At 44.8% G+C, this 17,407-nt stretch overlaps 1 protein-coding gene across 13 annotated transcripts in view; it reads left to right on the top strand.

Moving 5' to 3' along the window:
- Window positions 1-17,407, top strand: part of CD44 (CD44 molecule (IN blood group)) — a 92,248-nt gene that overhangs the window by 35,542 nt on the left and 39,299 nt on the right. For all 13 annotated transcript variants that reach the window (XM_002709051.5, XM_008269729.4, XM_008269711.3 and 10 more), the window contains exons 2-5: window positions 1,740-1,905; window positions 5,715-5,848; window positions 11,921-11,989; window positions 14,804-15,022. In XM_002709051.5, the coding sequence (XP_002709097.1) occupies window positions 1,740-1,905; window positions 5,715-5,848; window positions 11,921-11,989; window positions 14,804-15,022 (588 nt within the window). The remainder of the gene's footprint in view (window positions 1-1,739; window positions 1,906-5,714; window positions 5,849-11,920; window positions 11,990-14,803; window positions 15,023-17,407) is intronic.

The following is a 17,407-nucleotide window of genomic DNA, read 5'->3' as shown; positions in this document are numbered from 1 at the left end:
AGACAGTTAGTGATGAGTGTACACATCGATGAGTAAGTTGGGAAGATGCAAAAGCCAGGTGTGGTGGGAGAGAGACTGGAGGCTAGATAAAGTGTCCAGGGAAAAAGTCTATAAGGGGAGAGAAGGTGATGTTGAAATTCTGAGTGACAACAATGAGCCACACATGTGACTGTCCCAGGATAGAACATTTCAGACAGAGCAAAAGATGGACACAAGTGTTCTAAGATGGGAAGGAACTCCAGGTCCCTGAGGCAATGGAAGGAAAGCTTTGTGAATAGAGCAAGGCAGCCTTCATGAGAGTAAGAGAGGGAGACGGAGCCAAATCATAGGATCTTCATCATGATAAGGAAAGTTATTCTGGGTGCAACCAGAAGCCATTGGAAGCTATAAGCCAGGGAGTGACATCATTTTGCCATGGGAAGATACTCAAACACAGCAGACCCATAGAATGGCAAATGTCCTAACAGCACTCTGGCCTCATAATCAGCCCTTAAGGCATGCGGATCCGGCTGAAATGCCCATGAGAGTATTTCAGGCATGGAAAGCCAAGACACTCTGGGGCGGGGGGGGAACCTAAATGAAAGATCTCCACAAGTGAGCACAAGTGAGATCCCAGTGGAAAGAATGGGTCATCAAAGAAGGAGGTACCTTTCTCTGAAGGGAGGAGAGAACTTCCACTTTGACCATGGCCTTGTCTAAAAATGATCAGAGTCAGTGAACTCAGAGGGCTTCCATAGCCTTGGCAGCTCATGACAAGAGCCTAGGGTGATTACTGATGCCATAAACAAGAGTGTCAATTTGTTAAGTCAACAACAGGAGTCACTGTGCACTTACTCCTCATGTAGGATTTTTGTCCTTAGTGTGCTGTACATTGAGATTTAATGCTATAACTAGTACTCAAACAGTATTTTTCACTTTATGTTTCTGTGTGGGAGCAAACTGTTGAAATCTTTACTTAATATATGCTAAACTGATCTTCTGTATATAAAGAGAATCGAAAATGAATCTTGATATGAATGGAAGGGGAGAGGGAGTGGATAAGGGGAGGGTTGCGGGTTGGAGGGACGTTATGGGGGGGAAGCCATTGTAATCAATATTCTGTACTTTGGAAATTTATATTCATTAAATAAAAGTTAAAAAAATTAAAAAATTAAAAAATTTAAAAAAATTTAAAAAAAAAATAGAAAAAGATTCCCAAATCTAAATTATTTCAACTATGTACTATTTCAAACTAAATATAAACTATTTCAACTATGTACTAAACTATTTCAACAGTACTATTTCAACTATGTAAGCATATGGATATGCATATGTATGTATATATTATATGTGTGTGCATATGTTATATACAGGAGTGTGTATTCAGTAAACGAACTGGTAAAAGGTACTGCAGAAATATTTTCTGCAGTTTTTTTTTTAGCAGTGGACGTTTTTCTTCATCCCTGCATGTTGCAAGTTTTCCATGAGTTTTTGATCCATGGTTTGTAATCAACCTTACTGAATGACAACCCTGGGAGAGAATGTAGGAGTGATGGTTTTTTCCTATGTCTTACTTCAGATTTTAGCTTTATGTAATAATTGGGCTTTGCAAAGCTGGAGTGAATTTTGAAGGCTCTGGCAGGCAGAGTAGCCTATTTGGCTTTTAAAAGACTCTACCTTAGAATGAACTCCTCACCATCCATCTATTTTTATGCAAATTGATTATGCAAATGAATCTAACATTTCTGTTTCATCTACAGATTTGAATATCACCTGCCGCTATGCAGGTGTATTCCACGTGGAGAAAAATGGTCGCTATAGCATCTCTCGGACGGAGGCAGCTGACCTCTGCAAGGCTTTCAACAGCAGCCTGCCCACCATGGCTCAGATGCAGAAGGCCCTGGACCAGGGGTTTGAGACCTGCAGGTAAGACACCATCACCTGCTCCCCTACTGGGGGAAGCCTGGGTGCAGGGTGGGTGAGGCTTAGAACTGCAGATCTCCTCCCTGACAGCTGAATGGATTATTGCCTCAAGATGTGGGCCCCACCTATTAATTTGGACACATCAATCTGGAACCGGTATGGCCACTGGAATTTAAAGTCGGCTTAAGACACCTTTGTGAATCATACATGGGGAGTCCAGAGGGAACCAGTAAGGGTCGTAAGGGTTGACATCTACTTGCCTAATATGCTTCCACAGATCTCCTGGCTTTGAAGAGCATGCAGTGTCATTATCAGAACCACAGGAAAACATGAGCCAGATCAGAGTGTTTAGAACGAGTATGTGGCTGGTTGAGTCTTGACCCTGCAAGATGTGGCTCAAAGCATATTTCTCAAACAACTCTTTTTCTTTTGGTTTCTCTTCTATGTTGCTTTGGTTTGAGAAGGTAAATAAAAGGACATGGAAGTTAGTAGGACATATTATACAAAGATTTATTATTATTAGGAGCCCTCACAGGGCTCACAGCCATCTCAGCACCCCAGAAAGCCTTTCCCAAACCATCTTGCCCCAGGATAATCACCACAGGCAAGGGACTTATTTTTTTTTTTTTTTATTTTTTGAATTTCTAAAGGCTATGTGGCCAGTGTGCACACAAAGAGCAAACAGTGGTGACAGCCAGGGTGAAGTGTTTGGTTTGGTTTGTTTTTACTAAAGGAAGCCTGGGTAATCTCAACAACTGCTCAGAAGTTTCCACTGCAGCCTGCAGCTGTCAGGCACTCTGCTTTTGCAATGTCTTGGGTAACACACTTCCCTTTTCTCTTTAACACACAAATGTACGTGTACCCGCAGGTAGTTCTTTTTTTTTAAGATTTGTTTATTTATTTATTTGAAAGAGTTATAGCAGGAGAGAGAGAGAGAGACAGAGAGACAGAGAGAGACAGAGATCTTTCATCTACTGGTTCACTCCCCAAAATGGTCACAATGGCCAGAGCTAGGCAAAGCTCAACCAGGAGCCAGCAGCTTCTTCTGGATCTCCAGGCAGGTGCAGGGGACCAAGCACTTGGGCCATCCCCCACTGCTTTCCCAGGCCAATACTAAGGAGCTGGATCAGAAGTGGAGCTGCTGGGAGTTGAATTGGCACTCACAGGGGATGCTGGCATCACAGACAGCAGCTTAACCTGCTACACCACAGCGCCGGCTCCCAGAGATGGTTCTTGAGAAGCCAGGCTGCAGCTCCCTTTATGGAAGCCATCAAGTGCAAGTTCAATGCATCTCTGTCCTCCTTTGGTTACAGAGGCATGCACCCACATTACAAGCAGGGGCTGTGACTTTTGCTGAAAGAGAAAAGAATCATCCTTAGCCTAAATTGCACTAATATGGTAGCCAGTACCCACATGTGGTGACTTATGTCTAAATTAACCAGAGTTAAATAATATTAAGACTTTAGTACTTCATTTCAAATGTTCAATTAGCCACAAATGGCCAAGGACTACTCTCTGGGATGACACAGATTGTGGGAAAGTTCCATCATCAAAGAATGGTCTGTGGACAGCACCCTCTAACCATAAAAACATCTGTGTGTGTTCAGAGTGGGGTGGGGAAAATATAAAAGGAGCAGAGAAAGGGAGATCCCTATGGTAGCTACAGGAGCCGTAGACTGCAGAAGGAAGGCCAATTAGCAAGCCCATTTATTCTGTTCCCGAGTCTAATTGGTTAAATATGGCCCTGACTGGGCCACTAGGCTAACAAAGTGGATTTAGTAGATTGGCTTTTGGTTGTGGAACACAGACAAGGCATACTTGCACAACACATTTTCTCTGAGAACAAAGGGAACTCTTAATATTGCCAGTGGCCAATCATCAAACACTTTGAAGCTGAAAGCCCTGCTGGCTTCTTGGCCACATCCCCTCCCTTAAGCCTTAAACTTTTTGAAGAGTTGCTATTATCCCACTTTGCAGATAAAGTCACTGAGGCTTAGAGAAGTTCTGGAACTCAGCCTGGGCCACACAAGTTCAACAGAGGAGCTGGGACCCAGTCCTGCTTCGTCTGAGCCCAGGACAAGATTTTGATGACCAAGTCCTCCCGCAGGGCTGAGGGGCAGAGGGCAGAGCTGAATGTGAATTTCCTCCCTGTGAACAGTCACATGCCATACACCACATGGACACCTTGATCTCTCCAACTCATCTATAGTGCAACACACCAAACAGAGAGGCAGCGTGATGGGGTGGATATTCAGCAACAACTCGCAAAGGGAATGTTTTTGACTCTAGAATGTTGGTGTCATATATACCTGTTCACATCTTGTGAGAGGTTCACCAAGGAGTATTCTTGAGGGAAAAAAAGGAAGGAAAAATTATGCCAAAAAAATCTAACATTTCACCCATTGCTTGTATCAAGTGTTGCAAAATTCATTTCCATAATCTCCCTCAGGTAGCTAGGACTCATAAATCTGCCACAGGACATACAGCAGAATCTCGTAACAGGGACAGAGCCTCAATAGCTCCTTTTTTTTTTGTCTGCCTCACCTTAATTAGGTGCAATTCTCTGACTTATGAAAACTTGTTCACGTTTAATTGTGTCCCTGCCCCCACCACACTAAGGAGACTCTGGGGAAACCAGTCTGTCCATACAGATGAGGAATTAGTCATGCATGCTACCATTGCGACATAAATGTGATGAGTTCTGTGTGCCTGGAAACTTCCAGCTCACCACCTCTTCCATTGTAAATGGTATTTTTTTCAGCCCACGTCTCATTTATGGAGGCATGAAATGTGTAATAAGTGAGTATGTAGACACCAGGATCCTGCTAGAGAGTTCAGTCTCTGTATGTTGCATCTGAAAGGGCCTCTACCTGTGACATGCCCTCAAGTGGTACCTTGGTGTGGGGAGAGCGGCTTAGGGTTATTCTGTGCTGCTTCTGGAAAGTTCCTAAACCAAATGAGCCATTGCTTTCTCCTTGCTTGGTTGGTATGACTCCCATGTGAATGATGGTCACTGGCAATAGAATTACGCCTGGGTTGCTCATGTGATAAACTGCACCCTGTGCTCATCATAGGAGCAAGGCTTCATGTTTAGAATAAAAGAGTGTGGAGTAGAGGACTCACCGGAAAAAGCCAATCCAGGAAGGAAGAGGAGTGGATGGAAAGCAGGCGGGTCTGAAATGTGTGGGCTGAGATAAAGAGCCCCTCTTCTTTTATGGGAACCAGTCTTTCTTTGCGCTCTCTAGGAAGACAGCAGCAGCCGGAGTGAATCTGCCATCCTAACTTCCATCTTCTGTAACTCACACTACCTTCTGCTTGTTCAAAGAAACTCCACGTGTCTGACCATAAGTTCTATTTGAAAGAAAGTTTTTCTTTCATCAGTAATCTATTTGAGGCCGGTGCTGTGGCATAGTAGGCTCAGCCTCGATAGCAGCATCCCATGAGGGTGCCAGTTTGTGTCCCAATTGGCTACTCTTCCAATGAAGCTCTCCACTATGGCCTGGGAAAGCAGTAGAGGATGGCCCAAATCCTTGGGCCCCTGCACCCACGTGGGAGATCTGGAAGAAGCTCCTGACTCCTGGCTTCAGATTGGCCCAGCTCCAGCCGTTGTGGCCATCTGGGGAGTGAACCAGCAGATGGAAGGCCTTTCTCTCTGTTTTTCCCTCTCTCTGTAACTCTGCTTTTCAAACAAATACATAAAATCTTTTAAAAAAATCTTTAAGTTAAAACATTCTATTTAGATATTTCAATTAGATCACTTTTTATAAGTCGGTTCTCAGTGTGATGGGAAGCCTCTTGTGTTTCTTTGGCAGGTATGGGTTCATTGAGGGGCACGTGGTGATCCCCCGGATCCACCCCAACTCCATCTGTGCGGCAAACAACACAGGGGTGTACATCCTCACCTCCAACACCTCCCAGTACGACACGTACTGCTTCAATGCCTCAGGTGGGTCCTGGCGGGCTGTCTCTTTGCTGCTCTTGCAATGCAAGCCTTTGGCAGCAGTTTGATCTCGGCTCTAGTAGGGATTCATGTAGCTTCCGTTCATTTTAACAGATGCTCACTGAGTATTTCTGCAGCAGAGGCGAGGTCCCTGTCTCCATGGTTGGGGATGGAAACAATAAACAAACAACTTCGAGAAACCTCATATAAAGTCAATAGCATGATGTAAGAACTACCAAAAAGCATGACGAACATTGAGGGAAAGAGACCTGGGGAAGCTGTTTTTCTGAGAGCGTGGCCAGGGAAAGAGACTCTGAGGAGGGGCATTCAGGGGAGCCCTGATCACAGTGAGGGAGAGAAGCCCCGGGCAGAGTGAGGAGCCAGTGCAAGGCCAGGAACACGAGAGCATCTTGGCCTCTTCCACAGTCCTCATGGAGGCCGACTCATTGTTAGTGTGAGGCGAAGTCACTACAGGTTTTGAATAGGCAGTGATGTGAATCTAAGGAGAAGTTTAGGGTAGAGGCCAACTGGCTTTGCTAAGAATATTTATTAAATTTGGAAGGTGGAGGGAAGGATGAGGGGATATGCAATAGGCCCTTTATCCTCTTGAAGGTCCCCTATCCAGCCAATGAGAAAACTAGAGAATAAAAAGCCAAGCTAAGGGGTCCAGCCGGTAAAGCCACCACCTGCAGTGTTGGCATCCCTTATGGGCACCGGTTCAAGTTCTGGCTGCTCCACTTCCTATCCAGCTTCCTGCTAATATGCCTAGGAAAGCAATGGAGGATAGCCCAAGTCCGTGGGCCCCTGCACCCATGTTGGAGACCTGACAGAAGCTCCTGGCTTCTGATTTCAGATTGGCCCAGCTCTGGCTATTGCAGCCATTTAGGGAATGAACCAGGGGATGGAAGGCATGGATGGAAGGCATCTCTCTCTCTCTCTCTACCTTTCAAATAAATAAATCTTTTTTAAAAAAAGAAGCTATGCTGGGGCCGGTGCCATGGCTCACTTTGTTAGTCCTCTGCCTGCGGCGCCGGCGTCCTATATGGGCACCGGGTTCAAGTCCCAGATGCTCCTCTTTCAGTACAGCTCTCTGCTGTGGCCTGGAAGGGCAGTGGAGGATGGCCCAAGTGCTTGGGCCCCTGAACCCACATGGGAGACCAGGAAGAGGCAACTGGCTCCTGGCTTTGGATCGGTGTAGCTCCGGCTGTAGCGGCCATTTGCGGGGGGGGGGGGGGGTGAACCAATGGAAGAAGACCTTTCTCTCTCTCTCTCTCTCTCTCTCTCTCTCTCTCTCTTTTTCACTGTCTATAACTCTACCTGTCAAATAAAAAAAAAAAAGGAAGAAGCTATGTTAAGTAAGATGTAGATGCTGGGCTGCCGGCTAGGCTTCTTCCTCGTCCCTGAGATTTGCTTCTAACAGTTAATCTGGAAACTCATGCTTACAAGTCTAACTCAGCCCCCAGAAAAATTAAAGAATTCTTTGCATCATGCATCTTCAGGGTCTTTAGATAAAGATCAAAACCATACCTGTCAAATTTTTGAATGCCGACAATCTAAATTCTTGTTTCTCAAACTGAGCCTTCTCTTTCCCTCCCCATGGAGGGGCAGATGGGGCCTTAAGGCAACCCTGGCCCATCTTCCTAGACTCAGCTGTTCCTGAAGAAGGGAGGAGGTGTTAGAGCCGGAGAGTGACTTAGGGATTAACTGCATGATGCAAACAGATCTTACCTACGGTAGTGGAATATAAAATCTGCACATTCTTTTAACCAAACAAGTTGAATCAGGGTTGATGGGCTACTTTTTATATGTATACACACACACACATATGTTTGTGTGTGTGTGTATATATATATATATATTAGTTTAAAGAGAAATGTATTGATTGACTCTATGTGCTCAGTAATGTGCTAGGCAGAGTATAAGTAAGAACCAGAGTTGGATTTCTTGTCTTAAAGAAGTTAACAACGTTGTTGAAGCAATGAGATGAAAAATACTGACAGTAGAGAAAGGATTAAAAGTATGAGGTTAAATAAATTCACAATGTCTTGGTATAGAGTCATGTGACAGGGCATTAAGTGAGAAAAAGACCCTGATGAGCTGCTGGTCCATGCAAACCATCTGTTGGGGAGGCCCTGAACCTGAACTTAGAGACCTGGAAGCAGGTGTTCACTCCCCAGTGGCACCATCTGCCTGTGAACTGATTACGGGGATCAAAGCCAGTCAGATTGTAACCTTAAATGTTAGGGGTACTTTTGGAAAGCACAGCCTGTGGCTTGAAAAGAAATAATAAGGCAGATCATGAAAAGACTTTGTGTTTCTTATTCCCTCATCTCTCCATGGTTAAGGCCCAACAAGAGCTTGGTGACTTCTGAATGAACAGCATGAAAAACTGACTCGAATTAGTTCCTTTAAAATGCTTGCTTTCAGTAGAATGCCTCGTTCTCTTGAGAAGGTAGCCTTACCAAGTAGGTCCTCCATTTATTTGTTTATCCATTCTTTCATTTATTTGGGAATGCTTACAGGGTACCAAGGATGCATCAAGTCTTGCAGAAGGTGCCTTTGCATGGGGTGCCTCACGATTAGTTGCTGGACTGAACAATGAGCATTTCTCTTGACTATTGTGCAGGGAAGCCAAGGTTTCTGAAAATGTGGCCCAGCAGGAAGCCCCACTTGGAGTCTTTCTAACTAACTTCAGGCTCCAGGATCCCTGCCAGGCTGGCTCTCCCAGCATTGCCATCTCATTAACCAGAATGAAAGGCAGTCTACCGAAGCCCCCGCTCTGACATGGGAGCATGAATAAGTTAGTTGCACATTTGGGTCACTGTCCATGTTAGTGGCCCTGCCACACTTGACGTTCTTTGTGGAAGTTTAGGTGAAATGGGGCGTGAAGGGAGTCTACATGAACAACCGCTCTCCTCATTCACAACCTCTCCTCCTGTTTCTGACACGTCCCTTTCTGTATTCAACCTGCCTCCTGGCAACCCCCGATGCTGTACTGTCACCTGCACTCGTATTTGCATTTGGGGGAGACTATTCCATAACTGCCATCGATTTTGGAGAGATGTTCCATCCCCAGCCATGATCCCAGTCCTGGCATCAATTTTGGAGAGATTTTTCCATTTCCAGCCGTACTTCCAGGCCTGTTTTTGGCAATGGGTAGTGTCCCAACATCAGAAGCATCTCCTAGGTTAGGCCGATCTCCAGTAAAATCCCTAAGACACCCACAATGGGACCTCCCCCAAATCTCCCAGGTTGGCTCTATGCTCTTATTTCATAATGAAATACAGAAACTCGGTATTTGGAGGAAATTTTTTTGAAAGTTGTAAAAAGCCAAAGAAGTTGTAATTACGATTGCCCTGCCCCCCGAACTTGAGAATCCCTCAGAGGCAGGGACAGAAACATGTTCTGTCCCTTTTCTTCCATGGTCTGTCATGTAAGTATGCAGTAAATGCTTTAAGAAATGCACAGCTCTGTGTGTTACTTCCTTTGGTTACTTCTTAAGGCTTTATCTAAATGCTACATGAGCTGTTTATATCCGCAGACCATTTGGGGGTTAATATTACTGGAAGAATGGACCCTTGGGAAATGATATTGGTCCTTTTTTCCTTTTTAATTCGTCTGACACATATTTAGTAAATGCTTCTCTAGCCCCATTGCACATAAATGATCTGGCCAAGACAGATAAGCTGACAGATCATCTTGGGGAGCTTATGTGTTTCTATGGAGGGGGCTGAGTTCCAGGAGTTGGCCATTGAGAGGTGAAATGGACAAGATCATTCAAGATAGTGGTAGAAGAGACAAATTGAGAACAAGAAGACGTGATGGTGACAGGTGTGGAGGGCAATAACGAAAATCAGATGGTGAAGAATGGCCTCACCAAGGAGGTGACTTTCTTTTTGTTTTTAAGATTTATTTTAAGAGAGTTACAGAGAGAGGTAGAGACAGAGATAGAGAGAGAGGTCTTCCATCCACTGGTTCACTTCCCAGATGGCTACAGTAGCCAGAGCTGCACTGATCCAAAGCCAGGAGCCAGAAGCCAGGAGCCAGGCACTTCTTCCAGGTCTCCCACACAGATGCAGGGGCCCAAGGACTTGGGCCATCTTCTACTGCTTTCCCGGGCCATAGCAGAGACCTGGATCAGAAGAGGAGCAGCCAGGACTTGAACCAGTGCCCATATGGGATGCCAGCACTTCAGGCCAGGGCTTTAACCTGCTGTGCCGCAGCGCTGGCCCCAGGAGGTGACTTTCTATTAGACAAGACTCCTTCTGAGAAATCTTTTAGATCAGGATTTGCAAGAATGCCTTTTCCTCAAGCCTGCTTTTTTCCCAGTTGAGTGAGTAAAGCTGCCAGTTACTTTCACTATGAGGCCAAAGAAATATCAGGCAAAGGACACCTTCTTTGTCTTTAGGAAGTGTTCCCAGTTACCGGGAAGCAACCAAAACCTCTTTTGTTCAAATTGTATTTTTGTTCATTGTTGTGAGCATCTAACAATTTATAGTAGGACACTTAAAACACTTGTAGCAGCCTTCTTTGTGATAATAATCTGCCTGCCTCTATCCTTCCAGCCATCTGTCAATTCATCCACCATCCATCCATCATCCATCCATCCATCAATCCATCATTCATCCCTCCTCCCTTCTTCCTTCTTCTGTCAGGAAACAACTCTGTAAAAACCAATCTAACAAATAGGTTTATATTTCTTAAAAAATATATTTATTTATTTATTTGAAATACAGAGAGAGGGAAAGAGAGAGAATCTTCCATTTGTTGTTCACTCCCCAATTGGCCGCAATGGCCGGGACTGGGCCGGGCCAAATCCAGGAGCCAGGAGCTTCTTCTGGGTCTCCCACGTGGGTGGCAGGGACCCAACCACTTGGGGGCCATCTTCTGCTGCTTTCCCAGGCACATAGCAGGGATCTGGATTGCAAGTGGAGCAGCTGAGACTCAAACTGGTGCCATATGGGAAGCCAGCACTGCAGGTGGCAGCTTAACCTTCTATGTCACAGTGACAGCCCCCTAAGTTTCTGTTTTACATTTAAGCAAATACACACAGTATTAAAGCATTAATGCATGGGTGGATCCAACCTTCCTAAAATATCCAGACCACCTTCAAGTTGTCTCTGTTTTGGACTCTCAGCACAGAGTCTGGTAACTGAGTGAGCACTCTGACCTGGATGGGTAGCGAGGCCATCCTCTCTGCAGTCTGCCAGACCCTTCAGGTGGCACACAGAGTGAACTTTCAGGGCCAGTTGTCAGACGGCTTCTCCCAGAGCCACTCATAGGGCCACCAGTGGCACTTGTGGGTGATCAGGCAGGCCCGAGGCACAGGCAGAAATCTTCATTCCTGAAGAAAGAGGTAAGGGAGGAGAAGATAAATGGACAAATGAGAAAGAGATGCCCATGATGGGTCTTTGGAAATATTCTGGGCACCTAGGCCACAGGTGTCCAGGAGACATCTTTGTGGAGTAGACACTTAGGGAGATCAATTATTAAATAAATGGATGCCTTGATGAGAGACTAGAGAGTCATTTGTTTTCAAATGCTTTGATCAATTGCGTTCTTTGTGGATTGTCCCATTTTAACCTGTGGGTTGTCATGCTGTTTACACTGGTAAGCATTTGTTCATATGTATATGCCATGTTTTCCCATCATTTCTGGAGGTTTCTGGGACTTCAGATGATTTTCTTGAGACAGTTCGTACATTTCTTAATTTTTCACAGAAGTTAGTGATGCTCCCCCATTACTTTTATAGCAGGAACTTTAAAAAATCTTCTCTACCAAATGCTCCCTAATTCATGCTCATATTGGCACCTCTTGTACAGCACCAAATATGGAACATGTATATTTCTTAATTGATGCGTTTGTTGGGGGTGGGAGTAGTAAGTTTCCAGAAATTCAATCAAAACAGAGAACTCCATCACAAAGGGCAGGGGAGTTCCTAATAGACTTATTAAATATCAGGAAAACAATAAAATTATTTGGGATAAGTTATAATAAAACTCCACCCTAACTGACTGGGGAGGGGCACGTATTTTGCTTAAGATTTTCAAGATCTTTTTTCTTTTTTCTACTCCACAGCTCCACTCAAAGAAGATTGTACTGCAGTCACAGACCTGCCCAAAGCCTTTGACGGACCAATTACCATAAGTACGTGTCTCTTCTAACCTTGATGTTGTGATCACCTTCTTAGGAAAGGGATCCGGTGTGTTCCCTCTGGTTTAGATTCGAATAGAATACATTGGTTGAGATTCAGTGTTCTTTCCCCTAGTCCGGCAGTGGCTCGAAACTACTGTCTGCTTTGCTTCAATGTGTTCTTTCTCAGACTTGATACATTTCAGAATCACTCTTACCTTCCTACACAGTATTATCATTTACTTGGTACTTCTGCTTTCATTGAGCCATTCTTTTCTACTTAAAATACACTAAGCTTTAAAAAGAAACTGTTGGGTCTGGTGCCATGGCATAGTGGGTAAAGCCACTGCCTGCAGTGCCCACATCCCATGTGGGAGCCGGTTTGAGTCCTGGCAGCTCCATTTCTGATCCAGTTCTCCGCCATGGCCTGGGAAAGCAGTAAAAGATGGCCCAAGTCCTTGGGCCCCTGCATCTGTGTGGGAGACCTGGAAGAAGCACCTGGCTCCTGGCTTCCAGCTCCTGGCTTTGGATCAGTGCAGCTCTGGCTGTTGCAGCCATCTGGGGAGTGAACCAGTGGATGGAATACTTTTCTCTCTCTCCATCTCCACCTCTGCCTCTCTGTAATTCTGTCTTTCAAATACAAAATAAATCTTTTTATTAAAAAAGAAAGAAACTGCAGACAAAAAACCAACATTTCTCTTAATAAACAGAAGGCCATTTTAAAAGTACATTTAAATATAAGAAAAATTGCATAATGTTCTTGATTCCTAGCTGCTGAAGGCTGTGTGCCCGGGCCACACTCCCTTTTATTGAAGAGGATGCAGAAGTGTCAGGGGACTGAGTGGGTGTTTGACGTAGGAGTTGAGATGCCTGCATCTCATACAGAGTGCCTGAGCTTCAAGTCTCAGCCTCACTCCCAATTCCAGCTTCCTGCTAATGCCTACGATGGAAGGCAGGGGAGATGATTCAAGTCATTTGGTCCCTGCCCCTGATGTGGGAGACTTCTATTTGCTGGTTCACTCTCCAAGTACCCAGGAGCGAGAAAGTCAATCCAGGTCTCCCACGTGGGTGGCAGGGACCCAGCCATCTGAGCCATCACTTGCTACCTCCTAGGGTGTGCATCACAGGAAGCTAGAACTGGCAGCAGAGCTGGGGCTCAAACCCAGACATTCTGATATGGGGTGTGGGCACCCCAAGTCATGTACTAATGGCTGCACTAAACCACTCGCCCTTCAACTGGAATTTTGAAATAGGTCAGCTTATTAACCCGGATCTTACTGCTTTTGGCTCTCATTTCTGTGGAAATAGCACAGTGAAGAAGAAGTCTGAATGTGCTTTGTCTGAGCCAGGCCTCAACAGTGTGCATGGGCATGGTGATGGTGGTGCTAGGGGGATGAGAATCCTTGTACACTGTAAAAATGCAGCCTCCCAGTGTTAGGTAAGGAAATCATCCTGGGCCTGGGCCTTCCAGTTGGAAGGGACCTTTCACATCACCATGGGCCACCCTATGACCAATGTCATAGTTGTCATATGACCTATGTCTTAGTTGGGCCTGATAAGTTCTAGTTCTTTCTTATCTTGGAGGAATCATTTACTTTCTCTGAGCCTCAGTTTTCTCATTTGCACAGTGGAACAATGTATGACAATTGCTGTGAAACTCCAAGTATATCTAATGTATGCCTGGTCTATAGTACATGATCAATAACCTCTCTGGTTTCATTGGTCTCCACAAATCTCTCCCAAAGTCCAGACCTGAGTGAGTTTGTGGGCAATAACATTTCCTCATCAGCTCTTTGTCTGCAGAGATTATTGAGATTTTGGATTTTATTTCACTGTGCTCTATTAATTGCTGCACTTGGGAAAGCAAAATAGGTGGACAAAAGGAACCCTGAGACTTAACAGTGAACACAACAGAAAGTAATTTCCACTAAATGCACATTTGTGTGGCATATGGCCCAGACTTGAAGGCAGCAAATACTTCCAGGGAGGAACAGTGAATGAATTCATTCTTTCTCTCTTCTGATCCAATCCAATCATTGGCTTGTTGCAAAACCAAAGATTTTGATCTTTATGTACATCCGCGCTTGTTAATTTGAAGATTGGGTTTCATAGAGGATGGAAAACGCTCTAGTCAATATTTAGACACATTGAAGTCCTAGCTGGCAGTAGAGAGGTTCTCTTTGACAAAATTTGCCCCTTGGAGAGAAAAATCAAAGTCTTCATGGCTTTGCAAATGTATCTTCCCTATTGAGACTATTAGTCTGTGGCTTCAAATCCTATTTGGAGTACATGGAATTAGCAGCAACAAATCACACATGTACTGCAGAGGGGAAAGTAGGCAGCTAGGTGAAAGAATTCTCATTTGAACAACTATATTTTTCATATGTCATTAGTTATTAATAATATATTTTAATTATTATCAATACTAAAAGATATATTATTAGTTATTCATAATGTGCCGAGCATTTTGCTTGCATTGTATCTCATAATGTTCATGTCAAACACATCCACATATCCTTGCCTTGCAAATAAGGGGACTGAAGCTTGCAGAGTTAGCTTGGCTAGAGCGGTGTGAAGCTGGGATTCAGGCCTGGGACTCCCCACTACAGCTACTTTCTCCTGGCCGTTTCCAGGGCAGGTGGGAGCCGGGGAAGGAAGCATTTTCTTAGTGCGTCAGCTGCTGTATCCCACCACCAGATAGGTAGACTCTGATTCTCTTAATAAAAAAGAAAACTTCCAAGTCACTCTCCTCCACCATAATCCACAGTCTTTCCTATATTCAAAAACATCATCTATGAAAGCTCTGAAGGCGATTTCTGTCTCTCCCAGCTATTGTTAACCGGGATGGCACCCGCTACAGCAAGAAAGGCGAGTACAGAACAAACCCTGAGGACATCAATCCCAGCAACTCTACTGATGACGACGTGAGCAGTGGGTCTCCCGGGGAAAGGAGCACTTTCGGAGACTACACCATCTTCCACACTCACCTTCCCACCACAAACCCAACCTCTGACGACGACATTCCCTCGGACAGTACTCCAACTACCAGTAAGGAGCATGAATCACTGTTCTTTCCAATAGCAGTTCCTTGGCAAAACATCTTCCATCTTCCTGTGTCAAATGCACTGCTGTGTTGATTGTCCCCTGTCTCGAGACATCTGGGTACAGGTGACATCATTGGAAAAGGTGGGCTACCGTGGTTGCCAGTGCTCTCTGGGCATCGATTATGTCTGCCTGCAATTTTTTTTTCCCTCTACACTGTTTTACTTGGGATCAGAAATGTCATATTGAGAGTATTTCTTGAAGATGCACTCCCCTTATTCTCCCGTCCCCAGGGAATATTGTAGGGATTCAAACCTGATCCACAGAGCATTTTCATTTTTACATATTTCCTTCTTTTTCTTGATCACCAATATATGATTGTTTTCATAAAATTGGAATCATGGGGTATGCACACTACTCCATTCGCTCCTTTTTATGACTGTGTGTTATTCTGGCACGTTCATCCACCCTGATTTACCAAATAATTCCTATTGCTTTTGGTCTATGGAAACGTATCTGGAGGAATCTTCTGATCACATGAAATGAGCTTAAGAGTTCTGTGTAGCATCCGTTGGGGGAGGTTCCTGATGTTTCCGTGGCGTGTTTGAGTAACACACGCCTGGGCGGATGGCAGTGCTGCATTAGATGGCTTTGCAGTGTAGCCCGTTGAGCTCTAGTCCTGCTAAAAAACGTTCAGGTCTCCCTCTTGCCTCCTTCGCTTTCCCCCTATGTTTTGTTTTAAAATAGGCTTCCAGATTGGCTACATTCCTTCCTGTGTAGGATTATTCAAATTCAAAAAAGGCATCTGTATCTTGAGTGGTTTTCCTAGTATGGTGTGGATTTTCTCTTTTCCTGGCTATGGCTCCAGAGGGGTGGAAGTCTGGCTTCCAAATAAGGTGGCAGAAACTTCCTGGCTTGCGAATACTCCCAACTCCCAACTGACTTTCTCTTCCTTGTCACCCAGAGGCCAGGGAAACCTCCGCAGCACTCTTATTTCATTTGTGATTATTTGCTTGACAGTGGTTTAAATTTCTTTTAGCACTCTGCTGAGGGGGTGGTGCAAACAGGATTGAGGCTTCTGGTCATTCCTTGCAGATTCTTAAAAGCATTTCAGAAAGCAGATCTTCTCAACCTGCCGATGAGTCCCTGGGGCATTGGTTCTCTGGAAACGGCATTGTCTTTTTTGTTTGTAGTCCCATGGGCAACTCTTTTTGAAAGAGGCTTCTGCAAATTGAGCAGGCAATGCTGCTGGCTACTCGTACCTTCTTGGGTTCCCTGCCTTTGGAAAGTAACCGTGTTCAAAGTGCCTATCATTAGGGCGTGCAGTTTTGTCACGTATTAGAAAGTGCAGTGGTTAGTGGTCTCAGCAGGAAGCAGAACAGGTCTGCCCTAAGGTAGCATTTCTTGCCAAAGAAGAAAACCCTGATAAAGTACAGCTTGTGGGGATAAGATAGAGTTAAGATCCATGCCTCAAATAGCCTACATAAAACATTATTTATTATTTCCCATGTGTCTTAGAAAAGGCATTTGGCATATTTTATTAACATCCACGGCACATCTCAAGGACTGCACCTTTTCTGCCCAAGTTAGTCACTAGATATCTTTGGAGGACCTCCTAGGTAACAGTTCAGCTCTAATGCTTGGGATCGAGTGGCAACCACAATGATGAAGTTGCACTGAAGGGACGTAGGAATTATGGAGGTGCTTATTCACTGAACCAATGTTGGAGGCCCTTGTGCCGGCCCCTGCTCTACTTTCTGGGGCTCAGAGTTGGACCCGCCTGCATGGATGCAATATACTAGTGCGAAAGTCCAGGAAACAGATTGCTGTGGAACGCAACCAAAACATAGTTGGGGTTTAGGTTGAGAAGAAAAAAAAAGTGGCTTTTCTCCTTCCAAAATACTTAGTTGTCAATTTTACTAGGTAAGGAGTACAGAGATGAATTTGTCTGCCAGAGTGAGATGAAGGCTAACCTGAGAGTCATTGAACTACTGTGGGAGCGCCAAGAAGATGGAGTCACATGAAGAAGGTTACTTAGGACACCAACCAGGAGGAAACCTGAATGCAGAGTGTAGCATTCTGGGAAAAACACTGATAAGTTTCTGGGTAGAATCAGATTTTCTAAGGCCAGTGAGGAAATTCCCCAAACGTTATCTCAGTTGGACTGAAGGTTGGGACATAGTGAGAGGAGTGCGTGCACAATCTCCCTGATGTGTGCAGGGATCAAGGTCAAGAGGCCGGCTGGCTGAGTGCATCAGAGAAACCCGTCTTGGCCCTGCCGGCTCATTCCTTCTTAAGGATCCTTAGTGGGTGGCAATAGAGAAAGCTAGAAAGAGCTGACTTTCCATCTGAGTAGGCCTGGACTTCCCGCAGACTGTTTATTGCAAGTGT

Source organism: Oryctolagus cuniculus, chromosome 1 (assembly GCF_964237555.1).
Source record: "Oryctolagus cuniculus chromosome 1, mOryCun1.1, whole genome shotgun sequence".
NCBI classification, from domain to species: domain Eukaryota; kingdom Metazoa; phylum Chordata; class Mammalia; order Lagomorpha; family Leporidae; genus Oryctolagus; species Oryctolagus cuniculus.
Note: the sequence above shows the minus strand (reverse complement) of the source record. Positions and strands in the feature narration are given on the sequence as shown.